Source organism: Pelophylax lessonae (assembly GCF_965119305.1).
Source record: "Pelophylax lessonae genome assembly, chromosome: 4".
NCBI classification, from domain to species: domain Eukaryota; kingdom Metazoa; phylum Chordata; class Amphibia; order Anura; family Ranidae; genus Pelophylax; species Pelophylax lessonae.
Genome location: NC_138771.1, coordinates 630,902,030 through 630,923,949, shown reverse-complemented (window position 1 = coordinate 630,923,949; position 21,920 = coordinate 630,902,030). Strand labels below are relative to the sequence as shown.

General features: G+C 43.2%; 1 protein-coding gene across 1 annotated transcript in view; it reads right to left on the bottom strand.

Moving 5' to 3' along the window:
* The window catches only part of LOC309552861 (uncharacterized protein), a gene marked incomplete at its 3' end in the record, with an annotated part of 214,407 nt that overhangs the window by 102,586 nt on the left and 89,901 nt on the right, over nt 1-21,920 (bottom strand). Inside the window, exon 5 of the mRNA XM_082253772.1 lies at nt 17,765-18,154. Within this exon, the coding sequence (XP_082109898.1) occupies nt 17,765-18,154 (390 nt within the window). The remainder of the gene's footprint in view (nt 1-17,764; nt 18,155-21,920) is intronic.

Here is a 21,920-nt window from a genome sequence, read left to right as displayed (position 1 = left end):
GCATGGAGTTCACCAGAGCTTCACAGGTTGCCACTGAAGTCCTCTTCCACTCCCCCATGATGACATCGTGGAGCTGGTGGATGTTAGAGGCCATGCGCTCCTACACCTTCCATTTGACGATGGCTCACAGATGCTCAATAGGGTTTAGGTCTGGAGACATGCTTGGCCAGTCCATCACCTTTACCTTCAGCTTCTTTAGCATGCAGTGGTCATCTTGGAGGTGTGTTTGGGGTCATTACCATGTTGGAATATTGCCCTGCGGCCCAGTCCCTGAAGGGAGGGGATCATGCTCTGCTATGGTATGTCACAGTACATGTTGGCATTCATGGTTCCCTCAATGAACTGTAGCTCCCCAGTCCCAACAGCACTCATGCAGCCCCAGACACCATAACATTCCCACCACCATGCTTGACGTTATGCAAGACATACTTGTCTTTGTTCTCCTCACCTGGTTGCTGCCACATAAGCTTGACAACATCTGAACCAAAAACGTTTATCTTGGTCTCATCAGACCACAGGACATGGTTCCAGTATTCCATGTCCTTAGTCTGCTTGTCTTCAACAAACTGTTTGCGGCTTTCTTGTGCATCATCTTTAGAAGAGGCTTGCTTCTGGGATGACAGCCATGCAGACCAATTTGATGTAGTGTGCGACGTATGGTCTGAGCACTGACAGGCTGGCCCCCCACCCCTTCAACCTCTGCAGCAATGTGGGCAGCACTCATACGTCTATTTCCCCAAAGACAACCTCTGGATATGACGCTGAGCATGCACACTCAACTGCTTTGGTCAACCATGGCGAGGCCTGTTCCGAGTGGAACCTGTCCTGTATATACTATACCACTATACACAAGTTCAGATGTTTTTCCTGACTCCAAAGAACCCAAAAAAATGCCCAAAAAAAAACCGCCTGCTATTAAACCGGCAAGGTGTGAAAAGCGAGAAGCCATATTCCAGATCTATAATTGCACAAATACAAACAATCTTCTTTTTTATGGTTCTGGACATGCTACAGAGCTGAAACTTCACAGGTACACTTTTTAGACCCCCCAGATACTAAATCCAAAGTCAAAAATCAAAAAATCTCTTTTTTTCAATAATTGGCTTTTTTATCAAAAATGAAAATTTTTAAGAACTTTTTTGTGTGATTAATAGTCCCTGGGGCATGACCCAGAACCCTAGGCACTTTTTAGGGGCATTTATTGGGTTTTAGGGCTTTAAAATTGTGTTTTTTGATTACCGAAGTTCGGGTCCATTGATTTCAATGGGGTTCTGAAATCCGGGCCGAACTTTCGGGTAGTTCGGATGTTCTGGCCGAACCGAACTTTTCAAAAGTTCGATCATCCCTAGTGGTTAGAAGAGTGGGTGCCATGTGGCATAAGCTTCTAATATTGGGCATTAAATGCAAGGACAGTTCAACCCCCCCCCCCCCAAATGACCTCTTTTTAGAAAGTAGACACCCAAACTACTTGCTGAGAGGTATGGTGAGTCCATGGAATATTTTATTTTTTGCCACAAGTTTCGAGAAATTTACAATATATTTTTTTACACAAAGTTGTCACTAAATGATGTATTGCTCGCACATGCCACATGGTAAATGTAGAATGACACCCCAAAATACATTCTGCTGCTTCTCCTGAGTACAGGGATACCACATGTGTGAGACTTTTTGGGAGCCTAACTGTGTACGGGACCCCGAAAACCAATCACTGCTTACAGGTTTTCTAAGGGCATAAATTGCTTATTTTACTTCTTCACTACCTAACACAGTTTTGGAGGCCCTGAAATGTCAAGAAGGCACAACCCCCCCCCCCCCCCCAAATGACCCCACATTGGAAAGTAGACACTCCAAGCTATTTGTTGAGAGGAATGGTGAGTCCATTGAATATTTTATATTTTGCCACACGTATCGGGAAAATGCCAACATTCTTTTTTTTTTACACAGAGTTGTCACTAAATGATATATTGCTCACACATGCCATGGGTATATGTGAAATGATACCCCAAAATATATTCTGCTGCTTCTCCTAAGTATGGAGATACCCCATGTGTGAGACTTTTTGACATTCTAGCTGCGTACAGGACCCCGCAATCCAATCACTGCCTTCAGGCTTTCTAAGGGCGTAAATTGTTGATTTCACTCCTCACTACCTATCACAGTTTTGGAGGCCATGAAATGCCAAGATAGCACAACCCCCCCCCCCCCCAAAGACCCCTTTTCGGAAAGTAGACACTCCAAGCTATTTGCTAAGAGGCTTGGTGAGTATTTTGCAGCTCTTATTTGATTTTGAAAATTAAGAAAGAAAATGAGAATGCATTTTTTTTCTTTTTTCAATTTTTGAAAACTTTGCGACAAAAAAGCGAGATCTGCAAAATACTCAAAATTCCTCTCAGCAAATAGCTTAGGGTGTCAACTTTCTGAAAGGGAGTCATTTGGGGGGGCGTCATCAGTTGATAAGGAGGGTGTTAGTCATCTGTAAAACATCCTTGTTTGACTATCCCCTGCCTCTCTCCATTAGCTTCGGGGTCACATTAGCTGAGTGATGGAAAAAAACTGAGGAAGAAGAGAAACATTGGAATACTAGTCAGTACCAGTTTGCACCTCTAACATTGGGTCTCTTACATGTGTGGATGTTGCTGCATTATGTAAAACTAATTTACATTTTAGGATGGGGTACCTGGAGACTGTCCATAATTTTAAAGGGTGCCTTGATGAAAAAATGGTTGGGAAACACTGGTCTAAGCAATAGGACAGCAAAAGCGCATTCAGTAGTCAATGGTCATCCTTATGAATATACATCTGATACTCCATGCATACTTTCCAACTTTTTGAGACGGGAGCGAGGGACACCTAATAGCAAATGTATGTAAGCATAGGGCACACCCCCTGCCACACACCCCTTAACCACTGTACCACCGGAGGATTTTCCTGCTTTACGTCCAGGCCACTTTTTGCTATTTGGCACTGTGCGATTTTAACTGACAATTGCGCGGTCATGCAACGCCGTACCCAAACGAAATTTATGTCCTTTTTTTCCCACAAACAGAGCTTTCTTTTGGTGGTATTTGATCCCCTCTGCAATTTTGATTTTTGGGATATTAATAAAAAAAAGCGACAATTTTGAAAAAATAACAATATTTTTCTACTTTGACAATTAAAAAATATCCAATATATTCAATTTTTGTCATATATTTAGGCCAAAATGTATTTAGCTACATGTCTTTGACAAAAAAATTCTCAATGAGCATATTTTTAACCGCTTTAAGACCGGAGGATTTTACCCCATTCCTGACCAGGCCATATTGTGGAATTCGGCACTGCTTTATTTTAACGGACAATTGCGCGGTCGTGCAATGCTGTACCCAAATTACATTTATGATACTTTTTTCCCCACAAATAGAGCTTTCTTTTGGTGGTATTTGATCACCTGTGCGATTTTTACTTTTTGCACTATAAACAAAAAAAGAGGAACAATTTTGAAAAAATAACAATGTTTTTCACATTTTTTTATATGAAATTCCCCCCCAAAAATGTAAAAATCTAAATTTTTTAACATTTTAGGCCAATTTGTTTTCTGCTACATATGTTTGGTAAAAAAAAAATTGCAATAAGCGTATTTTGATTGGTTTGCGCAAAAGTTATCGCAGCTACTAACTACGGGAAATTTATGTCATTCTTATTGTTTTTTTTAACTAGTAATGGCAGCGATCTGGTGGCGATCTGCGATTTTTTTTGCGGGACTGACATTTTTGACACTTTCGGGGGTACCAGTGACATTACTACAGTAATCAGTGCTATAAATATGCACTGTTACTGCAAAAAATGACACTGGCAGGGAAGGGGTTAACTTTTATTGGTGATCAAGGGGTTAATGTATGCCTGGTGCTTACTAACGTGTGTGGGGGGAGGGGACTGTGTGACACAGGCACAGATCGCAGATCGCAGGTTCAGCTATGCTGAATCCTGCAATCTGACCCTGCCTGTCACATAGGAGATCCGACCGCTTTGTTTACACAAGCAGGCGGATCTCCACACTCGATCCCCGACGATCGGGGAAGAGCGGCGGTGACAACCGCCGCTCCTCCCCTGGCCCGACTCCCGCTGTGACTGAATACAGCGGGAGCGAGCCTCCGGCGGCACGCGCGTGCCGCCCACAAGGGGAGGAGTACAGCGACGTAGGTCTACGTCGCTGGACGATAATAAACCACTTTGCCGCAGTAGGGTCAACGTGAGCGGTCGGCAAGTGGTTAAAGGAGAATTCTACAAAATAAAGATTAGTTGAACCCACAAGTGCTTTTTTTCTTTACCACTATTAGCCCCGGTTCACACTTGTGCGTGTGCGGGGTTCGCATGTAATGTCGGAGCGCACTGCTCCGACATTACATGCGATCGGCTGTGCGGTGCGAGTTTAGCCATACAAACTGTATGGCTAAATTCGCATCGCACCCGCAGCAAACACGCACAGGAGGCATTTTTGCAGCCGCATCAGGATCGAATCGCACAGCGGTTCACACTTGTGCGATCCGATCCTGTGCGAACTGCACGATCGCACTGCGATATGCGATCAAACTGGGGGTGTCGTTAAGATTACATTGACACCCCCAGCGGTTCGCATATGGCAGTGTGAACTGCCGGGGGTGCGTGTGCGATGCGGGAACAGGCTGCGAGTTCGCAGCCTTCCCGCATCGCATCAGTGTGAACCGGACCTTATTCCTTTATATTGGCTTTTGAAATTTACAAATGCAGCCATTTAAAAATTGGATGAAAGGTTTAGCACTGGGAAACACTTTTTTAAAGATAAAAAGTACATTTATTATACAGCTATATAGATCAGACCAAATTGAGGGACAAATGAGGGGGAAAGAGGGACATAAGAAAACACGAGGCACATAAACTTAGATAGTATGCCACCAAACTGAGCTCAGAATGGTGGCAGGAGCTCTGGCATATAAATCAATCTCTGCAGCCGTTTCGTTCCACGCGCATCATCAGAAGCAATATTTTTTTAAATATTTAATTTAGGATTAAAATACACTTTAAGTGCTGGAGATTAGCATCCTACTTTAAACATGTATTGTTTGATTTCAACATTATAGTATTCATTTTTACAAAATTAACTTGAGATGCATGGATACAAAATAATAACAGTTACAAGCAATTAAGAAAACGATATCAAGTAATAAAATAGTAGCAAATTATATATAGCAGTGTAAGTAGAAGGATGATGAATGTAATACATGTGAAATGGAAGGATATATACAAAGGACACAGTCTTGTACACTGTATATAATAGATACAGCACTGATTGGCACTGATTTGCAGTACTGATTGGCACTGATTGGCATCACTGATTGACACTAATTGTTAGCACAAATTGGCACTGATAGACAGCACTGATGAGGAGACATTGATTGGCAACACTGATGGGCCCTGATTGGTAGCACTGATTGACACTTATTGGCAGCACTGATGGACACTGTTGGGGCTGCACTGATAACCAGGACACTGATGATCAGTGGCCTGATTATCAGTTCAGATGTCCCCTTTCACACTAGCTGGTTACCAGCTCTCCCCCCTCTCCTAAGGCTGTGACAGCATGAGGGAAGGAATGCCGATAACCAACACATGTGTTTACATTTCGATCAGCTGTGATAAGACACAGCTGATCACTTCGTAATGAGCCGTTGTGATTGGCTCTTTACCCCGATTTGAGATCAGCTGTGTCCAACGGACACAGCAAATATGCGTGCTGCAGCGGGTGCATGGAGGGCATGATCAGAGGAGGGCGCCATATGATGCCCTCTCAGAACTGGCCGACCACACTGTAGCCTTCATTTTGTAATAGTGCCATCAGCAAGTAGGTAAAGTGGTTGTAAACATCAAACATGAAATATAAACAAAGCATATCCCTCTATAGTGTAAGTTTGTCTAAATCCAGAGCACCAAGTATCATTTCTGTCTGCTGTCTCCTTTCTCTGGTATAAGCATGAGTCACTTTTGACAAGTTTTCCTGACACCAAAATGGTGACAGGGGAGGGATCTCCAGCTGATTGACAGCCTCAGCTCTGTTCCTGTGTGCTGTTTGGAGGGGGGGGGGGGGTGTCCCTTCCCTCCAATCAGCTCTCAGAGCTCTCCTCACTGATGTAATTGAGGTCTCCACCCCCTGCTTTTTAGAGCTGAGAGATCCTGTGTAAATTCTGCAATTTGAACAGATGTAGAGATGAGAAGGCTGCAGATAAACAGGTACAACTTATGTAGGAGGATTTACTTTATTGCTGTGTATCACCAGTCACTTCATTGGGATAGGCTGTAAAGCTAGGTTCACACCTGCATGGTCCCCAATTGTTCCTGCAGCCATAACTACCTGCACAGAGAAATGCACAGGATATGTGCAGGTGCCATTAATTCTAATGGCACACCACATGCACTAAAAATTGTACCTGCACTGCGCCTGCGGTTCCCATGTGGGCTGTCATTCCAGAAATGGTGCAGGGACCTTTTTCCTATGTTTCAGGAGGCACATCAGCCTATTCAAATGAATGGGCTGCTGTACCCGTGCAAAAGGTGTCTTGCAGAGCCACATCAATGTGAAGCAAGCCTAAGATTGTATCCTGTTGCTTTTTACCTTGGTTTTTATTTTTTTGCTTGACATTAAAATATATTACTCTTTTCTTTATTAAAAAGCTCATATATAAATCAATTTTTATCTTAAAGGCTCACTGAGGCCCCCACCAGGACACAGAGAACCCACGGACAACACCCAAGCCTTTGGACTGCTAACAATGAAGGGACTTCTCATTGTGATATTTTAGGCAGACTTCCCAAGAACAAATACTGGAGACCCCATCGTCTCAAATCTGCAATTCACAATTGTGTTTTTTAGGTATTCTAGAGTCCAAGCTGCTCTCCTCTGATTCATTCAGTTTGGACGTCTGTGTGGTCACTTTCTCTCACATAGATGGCACACAGTATTATACTCAGTACAAATAAAAAGGTTTTGATCCCAAAATAAGCTGCAAGTATTACAATTTGATGTCCGGTGACGATCATGAAATCTAAGAGAGACAGAAAATAAATATTAGAATACAATAAACTATCCCCATTTTATCAACAAGTCATGAATTTTAACTCGTACTAATAATTAAAGCCCTACTATGGACATTTTATTTATAAATTGGGATTTATAAATAAAATGTCTGTAGTAGGGCTTTAATTATTAGTACGAGTTAAAATAGAATGTTGTTCAAGTTTTGTTGCTGTGTGTGTCCCCATCTGGGGAATTGCACCTCACTCCATATTTGATAGGTGTCAAACAGAACAGGATATGAAGAAAAATTAAGGGGACACAAAAATCTAAAATACATTCTAACCAGCACCACAATATTCACATTCCAATTAGAAAAATAGTTGGAGTTGAACTTTAATCACCATGTAATACTGTTTTTAAAATGGAGTCTTATTTGGTTACCCATTTACATCATGTCAATTTTTTATCTCATGAAACTATATACTGTAAACATTTGAAAACAAATCACAATGTTACCATACATGCGGATAATATTATACTGAAAGGATGTTTGGAGATTTGGCTTTTGGTTAGCCAGGGACACCAGAATTGTGCTATAAAGGTAACTCCTATAAAGCCCAATTGAACTTTTAGTTTAACCTTCCTGGCGTCTGGCGGTCTGATTATGTACAGATTTCTTTGCTAAAAGCGGTACATTGTTTTGCATGGAAATCTGTTATTTTATATTTTAAAACTCACCTTACCCTGCGATCCCCCGCAGTCCTCCCCCGCCATCCTCCCCCACCGTCCTCCCCAGCAGTCCTCCCCCACCGTCCTCCCCCGCTGTCCTCACCTGCCATCCTCCCCCGGCATCCTCCCTCGCTGTCCTCCCCGCCATCCTTCCACTGTCCTCCCGCCATCCTCCCGCTGTGTGCTCGGCAGATGCCGGCACCTGTCTTTCGGTTCCCTTTCCTGCGAGCGTTGTGACGCAGGGGGGTGGAACTGGCGGCAATTTTAAAAATGTAAATAAACCAAATGACATGATACAAAGCTGTGATCCTAACGGATTACACTGTATCATTCCATTTCACCACAGGATTTCACCTGGTAACTTTTCCAGTGCCCTGCCTGTGCTTTTCCAGTTCTTTGTGCCTGGAAAATCGACCATGGCGTCCAAAAAGCGTTCTTTTGCTCAAAAGCGCTTTTAGACGAACTGGAAAACAGCATCAGTGAAACTGAGTTATTTAAAAAACTGAGTGATAGCGATTCGTGGGAAAATTCCTCATTAGGTACGGAAAGTGAGGACAGCGATGATTCTGATGTCTCTTTCTGGCACATCGCTGCGTTGGAAATTCTGAAGAATCATTTGATATATGGCAAAAACAGAGGGGATTGTGGGACTTTGAGTGAGTGCAGCTAGATATATGTATATATATGATTGTATTAGATGTCATGGAGACAGAATAAAATCCCGAATGGGGGACCCATGATGACCTGGCACCAAATATGACATTCACAATCCATGAAGTAGCATAAATAAAGGATAAGTCATATATATAATTAATCTAGGCGAGAATAAATGCAGTAATAATATATACAAAATCATTGTTAATAAATAACAGATTTATTGTGACAACTAAGTCTCTGTAGGTGCACAATCTTTTAATATACATAAATCAATTACTAAGACCCAGAAAATGGGGACCTACAGAGAGCTGACACATGGTTCACATATTAAATTCAAAATTCATAACCTAAAATATAACATATATTGATATTGATAACAAGTCATGTGTTTAAGAGATTCGCATAAATAAAAACACATTGGTAACATTTCAAGACTGATTATTCATAAGAAGCAGATTAAATACGGGAATATATTCTTTGTAGATACATAATTTTTCATTATAACAGACTTGTGCATGATGGCTGAGTAATTGTAGGCTCAACGCGTTTTGTGGACCTCCGTCCACTCATCAGGAGCATAGGAACTAAATTGTGTGTCTGAAAATATAAGTTTGGATATATATCAGAATAATGATATAAACACGAGGGAAATGGGGATATGTATCAAAGTGTATATGGAGTTAACACTACCTTGAGCAGTGTCATGTCTACAAAAGTCCAATCCCAGAGAGGAAGTGCAGGGCTGGGCCGAGATACGCCTGACCCGGGGCTGAGGCATGGGTAACATCCAATAAAGTGGGGATGAGCAGTGAAAAAGTAAAAACCCCATATGAGAATGAAGAAATCAATAGGAAACCAGGGAAGTCGTCAAGGAATGAAATGGTAAACACTTCAATACCAGTAAATTCTGAAAATATATAATAAAATAGACTTGGTTTAGTTTTGATTCTTCTAATAAAATGGAGATATATCTGGTAGTAATGGAAGGGAGAGAAAAGAATGTGTCTAGATATGGAAAAAACTCTATGTGGTCAATAAAAGTCAGTAAGCCACCAGAGAGAGTGCCAACGCTATGGAAATACCAGAGAAATAACTCAAAAAGAGGTGTCAAACATAGTAATGAGCAAGTGATATTATTTGGTGAATTAAGGGGACAGGTAAGAGTGAAAAGGTTGATTGTGATAACGGGTTATATTTGAGGTGATTCCAAGATGAAAGATCAGAATCAGGAGAGAGATGAAACCGGAGCCGTGGTGAGAAAGAGGACCCCAAAGGAGCTTGTATCCGTCCCAGATAGCAGGTAAATCGTGCATAAACAGAAAGACGGAGGGCATGCAGTAACTAAACGGGATAGTGTAGCATATAGAGAGCCAGACTACCACGAATTAGATGTGCAGGGACTCACCAATGTGAACTGAGGAGATAAAGGCTGAAGTTGTGACCAAGCTGCATTTCCCCAAGTACGGATGTAGTCCACGCCAACGCCATGTCGGCGTCGGATATATGTGGACGGAGAACAGACCAACCCACATCCGGTCAGAAGACTGGATGCTGGTCGGAGAGGACCGCCTCCGATGCAGATGGATAGCAGTAACCATAGCGAATCGGCGTCGGAGGGACGCCACACCGCTTGTCTACTGTGCATGGCGCCGATGGTAGTAGCACAGCCGCGCCCCCAGCCTGGATGTAAAAAACAGAGACAGGAAAAGGGAGCGGCAGCTAAATACCATCGCAGCCCCGGAGCAGGGAACCCGAACACAGGAACCTGACCTTCCATATATATCTCTCGGACTGTATGATAATCTTGGAAAGGGATATAAAAAATGCTCAAAAAATAAAAAGAGGGGGGATGTATAAACATAAGTAATATACAGAGTAATAATGAAGGGTTTATTGATAATTTTATATATTATTTACAAAAGAGAGGAAATTTCATATACATATAAAAGAGTATGATAAATGTGGCAGACCTAGAAAAACGGGTGTCTTCCACCCAAAATGTACTAGGGCAAGCAACGGGGGATAGATCTGCCACATAGATAAAGTATCTAGCTGTCTCCATCCCTAATGAAATATGGCAAAAACAGAGGGGATTGTGGGACTTTGAGTGAGTGCAGCTAGATATATGTATATATATGATTGTATTAGATGTCATGGAGACAGAATAAAATCCCGAATGGGGGACCCATGATGACCTGGCACCAAATATGACATTCACAATCAATGAAGTAGCATGAATAAAGGATAAGTCATATATATACCGTATATACTCGAGTATAAGCCGACCCGAGTATAAGCCGAGGCCCCTACTTTTACCACAAAAAAGATGGGAAAAATCATTGACTCGAGTATAAGCCTAGGGTGAGAATGCAGGGCGGTGGGCATGGTACAGGAGAATGCAGAGTGACTGGCATGGTACAGGAGAATGCAGGGTGACTGGCATGGTGCAGGAGAATGCAGGGTACTGGCATGGTACAGGAGAATGCAGGGTGACTGGCATGGTGCAGGAGAATGCAGGGTACTGGCATAGTGCAGGAGAATGCAGGGTACTGTCATGGTGCAGGAGAATGCAGGGTACTGGCATGGTACAGGAGAAGGCAGGGTACTGGCATGGTACAGGAGAATGCAGGGTACTGGCATGGTGCAGGAGAATGCAGGGTACTGGCATGGTGCAGGAGAATGCAGGGTACTGACATGGTGCAGGAGAATGCAGGGTACTGGCATGGTGCAGAAGAATGCAGGGTACTGGCATGGTTCAGGAGAATGCAGGGTACTGGCATGGTGCAGGAGAATGCAGGGTACTGGCATGGTACAAGAGGATCCGGGGTTGTGGGCATACTACAGGAGATGCAGTGCTGTGGGCATGGTACAGGTGGACCATGCCCGCAGCACTGCATCCCTTGTAGTGTGCCCGCAGCCCTGCATAATGGCAGGTAGTGAAGCTGTTTCACTTACCTGTTCCAGCGGCGCCTTCATTTTAAAAATGGCGCCGCCTGGCGCCGACACGTCATTGCGCACGCGCCGCCGCCGCTCGTACAATTTAGGCTATTCCCGGCCTCTCCCGAGCGGCGGCGCGTGCGCGGTGACATGTATGCGACGGGTGGCGCCATTTTTAAAGCTTAAGCCCGTCGGAGCGGCCAGGGAATTTTTTTTTTCCTTGACTCGAGTATAAGCCGAGGGGGACGTTTTCAGCACAAAAAAATGTGCTGAAAAACTCGGCTTATACTCGAGTATATACGGTAATTAATCTAGGCGAGAATAAATGCAGTAATAATTTATACAAAATCATTGTTAATAAATAACAGATTTATTGTGACAACTAAGTCTCTGTAGGTGCACAATCTTTTAATATACATAAATCAATTACTAAGACCCAGAAAATGGGGACCTACAGAGAGCTGACACATGGTTCACATATTAAATTCAAAATTCATAACCTAAAATATAACATATATTGATATCGATAACAAGTCATGTGTTTAAGGCTCCATGTACACGGGACGTAGTTAAAAGTCCCTTTGAATGCTGGAATTTTTAGGACATTTGAAACGTCCATTCGGTCGCGTTTGTACCCGCGTTTAGCAAGCGTTTAGCGGCGTTTGCGGGCGTTTGCGTTTAGAAGCGTTCCTAGAGGTCAAAAAAATGATTCCCCTTTAAAATAGAAAAACGCAAACGCTAAACGCGGGTCATCGCGTTCAGACGCGTTCGGACGCGTTCAGACGTGTTCGGACGCGTTTGTGCACTTGAAACGCCGGGAAACACACGTTCGAACACAAATAATTGCGTTCTAAAAAAAGTCCCTGAACGCAACTGCCTGCAAATGACTGTTAACGACCCTGTGTACATGGACAGATAAGATAAAATGTAGATGGGTTCAGGGGCTTCTGAAAAAAACGCCCAACTGCTCCTAAACGGCCATTTCCAGCGTCCCGTGTACACGGACCCTAAGAGATTTGCATAAATAAAAACACATTGGTAACATTTCAAGACTGATTATTCATAAGAAGCAGATAAAATACGGGAATATATTCTTTGTAGATACATAATTTTTCATTATAACAGACTTGTGCATGATGGCTGAGTAATTGTAGGCTCGACGCGTTTCGTGGACCTCTGTCCATTCATCAGGAGCATAGGAACTAAATTGTGTGTCTGAAAATATAAGTTTGGATATATATCAGAATAATGATATAAACACGAGGGAAATGGGGATATGTATCAAAGTATATATGGAGTTAACACTACCTTGAGCAGTAGTTCTAATCATTTGATATACTTCCCAAATTCCACAAGCGATGTGCCAGAAAGAGACATCAGAATCGTTGCTGTCGTCACTTTCCGTATCTAATGACGAATTTTTCCACTAATCGCTATCACTCAGTTCTTCAAGTAACTCTGTTTCGCTGTCGCTGTTTTCCAGTTCATCTAAAAGGGCTTTTGCGCTAAAAGAACGCTTTTTGGACGCCATGGTCGTTCTCTATTTTCCAGGCACAAAGAACTGGAAAAGCACAGGCAGGGCACTGGAAAAGTCATCAGGTGCAATCCTGTGGTGAAATGGCGTGATACAGTGTAATCTGTTAGGATCACAGCTTTGTATCATCTCATTTGGTGTATTTACACTTTTGAATTTGCTGCCGTTCCACCCCCCTGCGTCGCAACGCTCGCAGGGAAGGAACCGGAAGGCAAGTGCCAGAAATCGGCCATGTACAGAGCAGGGAGAGACATTGAGGACGCCGGGGAGGACGGTGGGGGATCGCAGGGAAGGTAAGTAACATTGCGGGGTAATCCCGAGTGTGACTCGGGGTTACCGCTTTTGGTAGTGAAAGTTAACACCAAGCCACACTCGGGAATACCGCTAGGAGGGTTAAATCAACTAAATACATTCTAGGTGCATCAAAAGAAAAAGTATGCAAAGTTCCTTCACTCTATGTGTAGAAGCAGTGGTCTTTCTGCAGAGGTCAGACACACTCCTTATTGAACTGGAGCTGGAGTTCTCCTATCAGTAGGAAGCATAAGCTTTGCTAACTGGAGAGCTCTAGCTCTGGTTGATATAGGTGAGTTCGGTGCCCAGCCAGCACCTATGTTTTATCTGAGTCAAATCCTAGAGATAATGTATTTGAAGATTCAAGGGAAAAATAATGGACTTTATAGGCTTTATAGATGTATAAAATAGAAAAATGTGTTGATCTGCATTAAAACTGTTATATAAAAGTATACAAAAATAAAAAGCCTCCAGGGGTAGTCCAGAGCAGTGCCGGGACAAGGTCATCCAGTGCTCAGGGCAAGGATTCCCCCCTTCCCTTAGGTTTAGGGTCAAGGCATCCCCCCATCTATGCAATAAACCATTGCGTCCAGGGAAACTGCTCCTCCTGCCCACCCCTTGCCCCGACCCTGGTCCAGAGATCTTTTGCCACCCCTGTCCCTCACCGCAAAGACCCGCAGCCAGCTAGCACTAGGACCTGCTGTGTGCATCCATAGACACACACAGTGCTAGTAAGCCACACCCTTGCTCCCTCCTCACAGAAGTTTGTGTCTCCTGTGAAAGCAGGAAGTGAGGGGAGCGGTGATGGAGATAGAGATAGTGCCTGAGTGGTGACATGGAGCTAGGTAAGTGTTTAAGGTTTGGGGAGTAGGAGAGATGCTGTGAATTCATGAACGTAAAAAAACATTTAGACCGTTTAGACTTTAGTACCACTTTAACCACTTTACCGCTGAGTACCGAAGTACTACTGCAGCAAAGTGGCTCCTGTAGGTCTGACGACGTAGACCTACAGGAGCTACGTCGCCAGACTCCTCCCCTGTAGGCGGCGCTCACGCGCCGCCGGAGGCGCGCTCCCGCTGTTTTCATTCACAGCGGGAGTCGGGCCAGGGGAGGAGCAGCGGCGACCGCCGCTGCTCTGCCCCGATCGTCGGTGAATCAAGTTTGGAGATCTGTGTAAACAGAGCGGGCAGATCTCCTAAGTGACAGGGAGTGACAGATCGCAGTGTTCAGCATAGCTGGACATCAAATCTGTCCCTGTCTCACCCAGTCACCTCCCCCCCACACGTCAGTAAGCACCAGGCATACATTAACCCCTCCCTCTCCAATAAAATTAACCCCTTCCCTGCCAGTGTCATTTTTACAGTAACAGTGCATATGTATAGCACTGATTACTGTAGTAATGTCACTGGTACCCCCAAAAGTGTCAAAAATGTCAGTCAAGGGTCCGATCTGTCCGCCGCAATGTCGCAGTACCGCAAAAAAAAATCGCAGATCGCCGCCATTACTCGTTAAAAAAAACCCACCAAAAATGACATAAATCTTTCCCTTAGTTAGTAAACGCAAATACTTTTGCGCAAACCAATCAAAATACGCTTATTGTGATTTTTTTTACCAAACATGGGTAGCAGAAAACAAATTGGCCAAAAATTTAAAAAAAAATTGGTTTTTACATCTTTTTTGGGGGGAATTTCATATAAAAAAATGTTAAAAATATTGTTATTTTTTCAAAATAAACGCTCTTTTTTTGTTTATAGCTCAAAAAGTAAAAATCGCACAGGTGATCAAATAGCACCAAAAGAAAGCTCTGTTTGTGGAAAAAAAGCACGTCAATTTCATTTGGGTACAGCGTTGCACGACCGTGCAATTGTCCGTTAAACTCACGCAGTGCTAAATCGCAAAATAGGCCCTGGTCTTTGAGCAGCCAAATCCCACGGGGCTTAAGTGGTTAAACTGTATATATTTTTTTTCTTTGTTAATGTCACTGTTGCTGAAGCACATCCTACAGCAGGAAGGAGCAAAAATGTGTGATTTCCCTTTCACAAAGTTTTGAGTCTAGTATGGATTTTTAGGGGGTACCTCACAGAAAAAACAAAAAAAAAATAAAAATAAAAAAAATGTGTGAGGTCCCCATGAAATCTATACCAGGCCCTTATTCTGAGTGGGTAGCCTGGCCACAGAGGAGCACACAATGATTTCTTCAGAATAACAAAAGGTAGGAATCTGTACAGAGATCACCCAGAGGGGAATGTTTTTTTCTCAACAAAAGTGGAGTTACACTCTAAAGATGTACTGTATGTATTCCGTATGCTCCTCTGCTCCATCTGGTGGCCACAATGCAGTATTTTACTACAGCCCATAAAAAAATAAATAATATTTGTTCAGAACAGGAAATAATCTTAAAGCGGAGTTCCGGGCACAGAAACATTTTTTCAATGAACATACCCCGGGGACAGTCAGGGCTAGTACATTCCACAATGGCTAGGCTCTGATCTGTCCCGGTTCGTACTTACCTGCAAGAAGAAATACTCACTTATAAAATTTCTTCCACAGCTTTGCCATCTCTGTTGTGGGCAGCTGAAGCCGGCGCGATCCTCTTCCGCGTCCTCTTCCGCGTCTTCTTCTCCCAGAATGCGCCTGCACCGGCCCCTCTCGTCACTTCCGATGCGGCGCCGCATTCCTCCACAGCTTCTGGGCTTGCCCAGAAGCTGTTTGGCAGGGAATGCGGCGTCGCACCGGAAGTGAGGAGAGGGGCCGGTGCCGTTGCATTGATTCCTGAGAGCGATGACGTTCAGCTCCCAGGAATCATTGCAAACTGGAAGTGACTGCCCAAAAGTGCCCAGATCCCTAAAGTCTAAACTCTGTAGGCAAGACCCCCTGGTGTGGGATTTTTTAGGGCAACAAAGCCATTATAAAGGTATACATTTTAGTTTACATATATGTATAAAAAGACAATACAAAGCACGAGTTCAATAAAATAACATAACATAGCAGTTGACATGTATAATACTGTTGTGTAAGCGTAACCTCAGATCAACTGTGATGACAGAGATATGAACCCATATTCATGGCTGTGTCATCACAGTTGATCTGAGGTTACACTTAGACAACAGTATTATACATATCAACCGCTATGCTATGTTATGTTATGTTATTTTATTGAACACATGCTTTGTATTGTCTTTTTATACATATATGTAAACTAAAATGTATACCTTTTCAATCACTTTGGTGATATTGTTGCCCTAAAAAATCCCACACAAGGGGGTCTTGCCTACAGAGTTTAGGCCCAAGCTGGAGGAATCTGAAGGAGGCAGAGGAGCTTGAGGAGTCTGCAGAAGGCAGAGCATTGCACCAGTGATCCACCAGTTGCAATGCTTTTCAAATGCAAAAAAATAATTAGAGCACATTTTTGTAATATAGTTACATAGTTACTGTCAGGAAAGAGCTCACCTGCTGGTGGCACTGTAGCTCCCAGATCCATAGGCTGCAGTTCCAGTGTCCACCAGCGGGTGTCTCCCAGCAGTCAGAAGCTGACCTCTAATGCAATCAGTCATCACCTGATACTGGCTGCAGGAAGTGTATTTAAACCCTGGGCATGCTCCTCCTCACTGCCTTGGTGTTGTCTCCATGTGCTCCTGACCTGCGTTCCTGTGTCCCTGATCCTGGACTCTGATCCTGACCCTGCAGCCTGATCCTGGACTCTGATCCTGACCCTGCAGCCTGATTCCTTCCTTCCTGCTTGCTTATTCTGTCTCCTGTAACCCTCTCTCTGTTCTGTCTTGTTCCCAGCTCCCTCTGCTTGATCTCCCGTGTATGACCCCGGCTCTGTTACAATTACTATTAATTTATCCTGTTTTCTGTATATATTTGGTTTGAGCAGTTGTTCGCTGTGTCTCACTTTTGTTTGGTTATCTGGTTGGATTTACAAAGTTGTAGTTTTCTGGAGGTGCGTTTACATTTGTGTTATTCACTATTTTTATATAAATTATATTCTTTACTCTTTAATCATGCCTAATATTCTCTGTGTCAGTCCACACATTTCTGGTCACACCTGTTGCTGACAGTTACATAGTAGTTGAGGTTGAATAAAGACAATAGTCCATCCAGTTCAACCTGTGTAGTTGTGTACCTCTGAATGTTCTGTTCCTTGAGACGTACGTCCAAGAGTATTTCGAAAGTAGCCATACTTCCCCCAGAAACCACCTCTTGTGGTAGAGAATTTCACAATCCTGTAGCCCTAACAGTAAAGAACCCCCTGCGTTGCCTGAGGTTAAAATGCTTCACCTCTAAGTGCATTGTATGCCCTCGAGTCCTCATGCAATCCTTTCGACTGAATAGCTTTTTTTCTATGCTGAGATCACCATTGAGGTATTTATAAATTGCTATCATGTCCCCTCTCAGGCGTCTCTTCTCCAGGGAGAATAAATCAAGCGATTGCAGACGCTCTTCATAATTAAGGTCCTGGGTGGGTTATGGGTGCATTTATTCTTTTTTTTTTAGAAAGTAGAATTCTTTTTTAAGCCCTGTAATGCATGAAAAAATGCTTTCACAATTAATAAAAATGTAAAGAAAAATAAAGTAGTTTATACCTGCAGAGATCTTATTTGTTACATTTATATTTAATTGCGTTCCGTTCCCGTATTTCAGCACTGAGTTGGTCTTCTGGGTTCCAATGCAGAATTTCAGCATCACCAAGCAGTAATAGGTGGTGTTATCTGTATCTTGGACCCCATTTATCTGGAGATCAGAAGATCCACTCAGCTGGGTTCTTCCACTGAAACTGGGATGAACCATCAGATCAGAGGGGTGATAGGCGTAGGGTCCTTTTGGGCTGCCCACTCTACAGAAAACTCCACTCCGCAGAAGGTTTTGGTCTTGTTGGATGGTATATGGGCAGGTGATGGTGACAGAGTCTCCTTCATTAGCCAATATTATCGTAGACTGAGTGGCCATCAACTGGGGATCATGCTGAGTAGAATCTGAGAAGAGAATATATTCTACATTTAAAAATAAATATTTAGTAGGTAAATGTAATATTTAAAGGAGTATTTAATCTATTGGTGAAACCATACAAAACTAGCAAAACTGCCATAGTAAATTAAAGATCGTGCAAAATTATTTTCTTGTTGTACTGAGAGTGGAATGGTTGGACAGTCTGACAGGTTTCTATTGCCTATAGTGATATATTAATGGCACTGGAGCCTCATATAGATATACTTAAGTACTAATGACAAAAACGTACTGGTGGTAACCCAATGGGCATCTAGGTAAGAAGAAGGCTACTCTTGTAGACCAAGGAATTGTAACAGTAACCTGTGACTGTAGAAGTGATACATGAGTCTGAGCACCACACCAAAGTGTTTGAGTCCAGCACATTTTGGGGCTCAAATATTGTCCTCTTTATCGGGGCTAAAACATAAAGTAAAATATGAAAGCATCAAGCCAAAATAATGAATTGTATTTTTACATTTTAACATTATGTTTTAATCCTGATTAGTGTTGAGCGTACACGGACTGTATTGTTAGGGTCGGTACTGGATAATTGGATTTTTGCTACCCGGACACGGACCCGAAAACTTTACTGTATGTTCGGGTTTAAAATCCGTGTTCGGTAATTTTATTTCCTGTTTTGTATGTAATGGTGCGCTTTTAATGGCAGGCTTTCAACAGCCAATCAACAAGCGTTTAACTGGTGTGCCTTAAGCCATCCCAGCCATGCCTACTAATGTATTAGTAGCTGTGATTGGCCATCTGAAGCATGTGACCCATGTCTTTATAAGCTCGAGAGTCACAGCGCGGTGCGTCATTCTGCTGTAGTGTAGGGAGAGAGCACACATCGTACGTGCTGGCTGCTGCTGATTAGGGACAGACAGGGAAAAATTGTGCCCGAAAACAATGCAGGGACAGGTCGGAGTGTAGGCAGGGAAAGATATTTGAGCATTTTAGGGACAGGCTGGAGAGATTAGGCAGGGACACATAGGAGACACAGGACAGAACAATCGTCCGTTAGCGATCTACATCGATTTTGCTGTGTGGGGGGTGGTGCAGTGAACGATCTTTTTGCCCTCACTTGAGCCCACTGAGGAGGAGGAGGAGGGAGAAAAAAATATATTTTTATCAGTCTGTTGTGTGCAGCGTTCAGCTATATTTTACTACAGATTGCTGTTCTAATCTGCTATTTAAAAATTACAAAGTTAAAGGGGATTTTTTTTTTTCCCTTCATAGCCTACTGCTGAGCTGACCGTGACCTAAAACATAAGACACTGCTGTGTTCACATGTGCTATTGAAAAATAAATCACCTGTTCCGAACTCCTCCTACTCCTCATCCTGCCTTTAAGGTACAAAAAATTGTAATCGGGGCCTAGTCTGGGTTTGTACGTGTGAGATACATCTTTTTATATCATATTTTCTATTCCGCTATTCAATCTACACCCTTTTGGGGTAAAAAAAATTAAATTGCGGCATAGTCTGTATCGGTACGTGTGAGATACATCTTCCAAATTTTTGGGGCGCATTTTCCACCGCCGAGGATTGCAGGGTGCTTCAGTTTGCCTCCTGTTCCGAACTCCTCCTACTCCTCATCCTGCCTTTAGGGTACAATAAATTGTAATCGGGGCCTAGTCTGGGTTTGTATGTGTGAGACACACCTTTTTATATCATATTTTCTATTCCGCTATTCAATCTACACCCTTTTGGGGTAAAAAAAAATTAAATTGCGGCATAGTCTTTATCGGTACGTGTGAGATACACCTTCCAAATTTTTGGGGCGCATCTTCCACCGCCGATGATTGCAGGGTGCTTCAGTTTGCCTCCTGTTCCGAACTCCTCCTACTCCTCATCCTGCCTTTAGGGTACAAAAAATTGTAATCGGGGCCTAGTCTGGGTTTGTACGTGTGAGATACACCTTTTTATATCATATTTTCTATTCCTCTATTCAATCTACACCCTTTTGAGGTAAAAAAAATTAAATTGCGGCATAGTCTGTATCGGTACGTGTGAGATACACCTTCCAAATTTTTGGGGCGCATCTTCCACCGCCGAGGATTGCAGGGTGCTTCAGTTTGCCTCCTGTTCCGAACTCCTCCTACTCCTCATCCTGCCTTTAGGGTACAAAAAATTGTAATCGGGGCCTAGTCTGGGTTTGTACGTGTGAGATACACCTTTATATATCATATTTTCTATTCCGCTATTCAATTTACATCCTTTTGGGGTAAAAAAAATTAAATTGCGGCATAGTCTGTATCGGTACGTGTGAGATACACCTTCCAAATTTTAGGGGCGCATCTTCCACCGCCGAGGATTGCAGGGTGCTTCAGTTTGCCTCCTGTTCCGAACTCCTCCTACTCCTCATCCTGCCTTTAGGGTACAAAAAATTGTAATCGGGGCCTAGTCTGGGTTTGTACGTGTGAGATACACCTTTTTATATCATATTTTCTATTCCGCTATTCAATCTACACCCTTTTGGGGTAAAAAAAATTAAATTGCGGCATAGTCTGTATCGGTACGTGTGAGATACACCTTCCAAATTTTTGGAGCGCATCTTCCACCGCCGAGGATTGCAGGGCGCTTCAGTTTGCCTCCTGTTCCGAACTCCTCCTACTCCTCTTCCTCATCCTCCCTTTAGGGTACAAAAAATTGTAATCGGGGCCTAGTCTTTATTTGTACGTGTGAGATACAGCGTTTTATATCCTTTTTTCTATTCCGCTATTCAATATACACCCTTTTGGGGTGAAAAAAATTAAATTACGGCATAGTCTGTATCGGTATGTGTGAGATACACCTTTTAAATTTGTTTGGCGCATCTCCTTCCACCGCCGAGGATTGCAGGGCGCTTCAGTTTGCCTCCTGTTCCGAACTCCTCCTATTCCTCTTCCTCATCCTCCCTTAAGGGTACAAAAAATTGTAATCGGGACCTAGTCTGTGTTTGTACGTGTGAGATACACCGTTTTATATCCTTTTTTCTATTCCGCTATTCAATATACACCCTTTTGGGGTGAAAAAAATTAAATTGCGGCATACTTTGCATATTTGACTGTGAGATACACCCTTTGTATTTGTATACTGTTTTTCTATTCCGCTATTTAATAAACACCCTTTTGGGGGTAGAAAAAATTAAATTTCGGCATAGTTTGCATATTTGTCTGTGAGATACACCCGTGCGATACTGTTGTTGTTTTGTTCCGCTATTCAATAAACACCTTTCTAGGGCAAGATCATAAATTACAGAAATATGAGAACGTCAAGTAGGGGCCGTGGCCTGGGTCGTGGTGCTGCTGGTAGAGCTCCTGTTGCAAGGAGAGGACGTGGTCGATCTGTGCCAGCTACACGCACAAGTGAAACACCTTCCTCAAGTGTGAGTAGGCGACAGAACCTGCAGCAGTATTTGGTAGGGCATCATGCGCCTCTACAAGTGTTGAGGCAAGAACACGTAGAGACGATAGTAGATTGGGTTGCTGACAGTGCCTCCAGTTCCTTCACATTGTCTCCCACCCAGTCTACTGCAGAAAGTTCAGAGTTGGCACCTGCAGCCGATGTCCAACCGTCTTTCACCCTACCCCCTTGCAAATCAGGCAAGCAGTCTGAGCCCCGAGTCATGCAGCAGTCTCTTCTTCTTTTTGATGACTCTGTCAGCAGGGTTTCCCAGGGCCATCCACATAGCCCAGCCCCAGAAGTGAAAGAGATTGAGTGAAGCGATGCCCAACCACTTATTTCTCAAGATGAGTACATGGAAGGACCATCGCAGC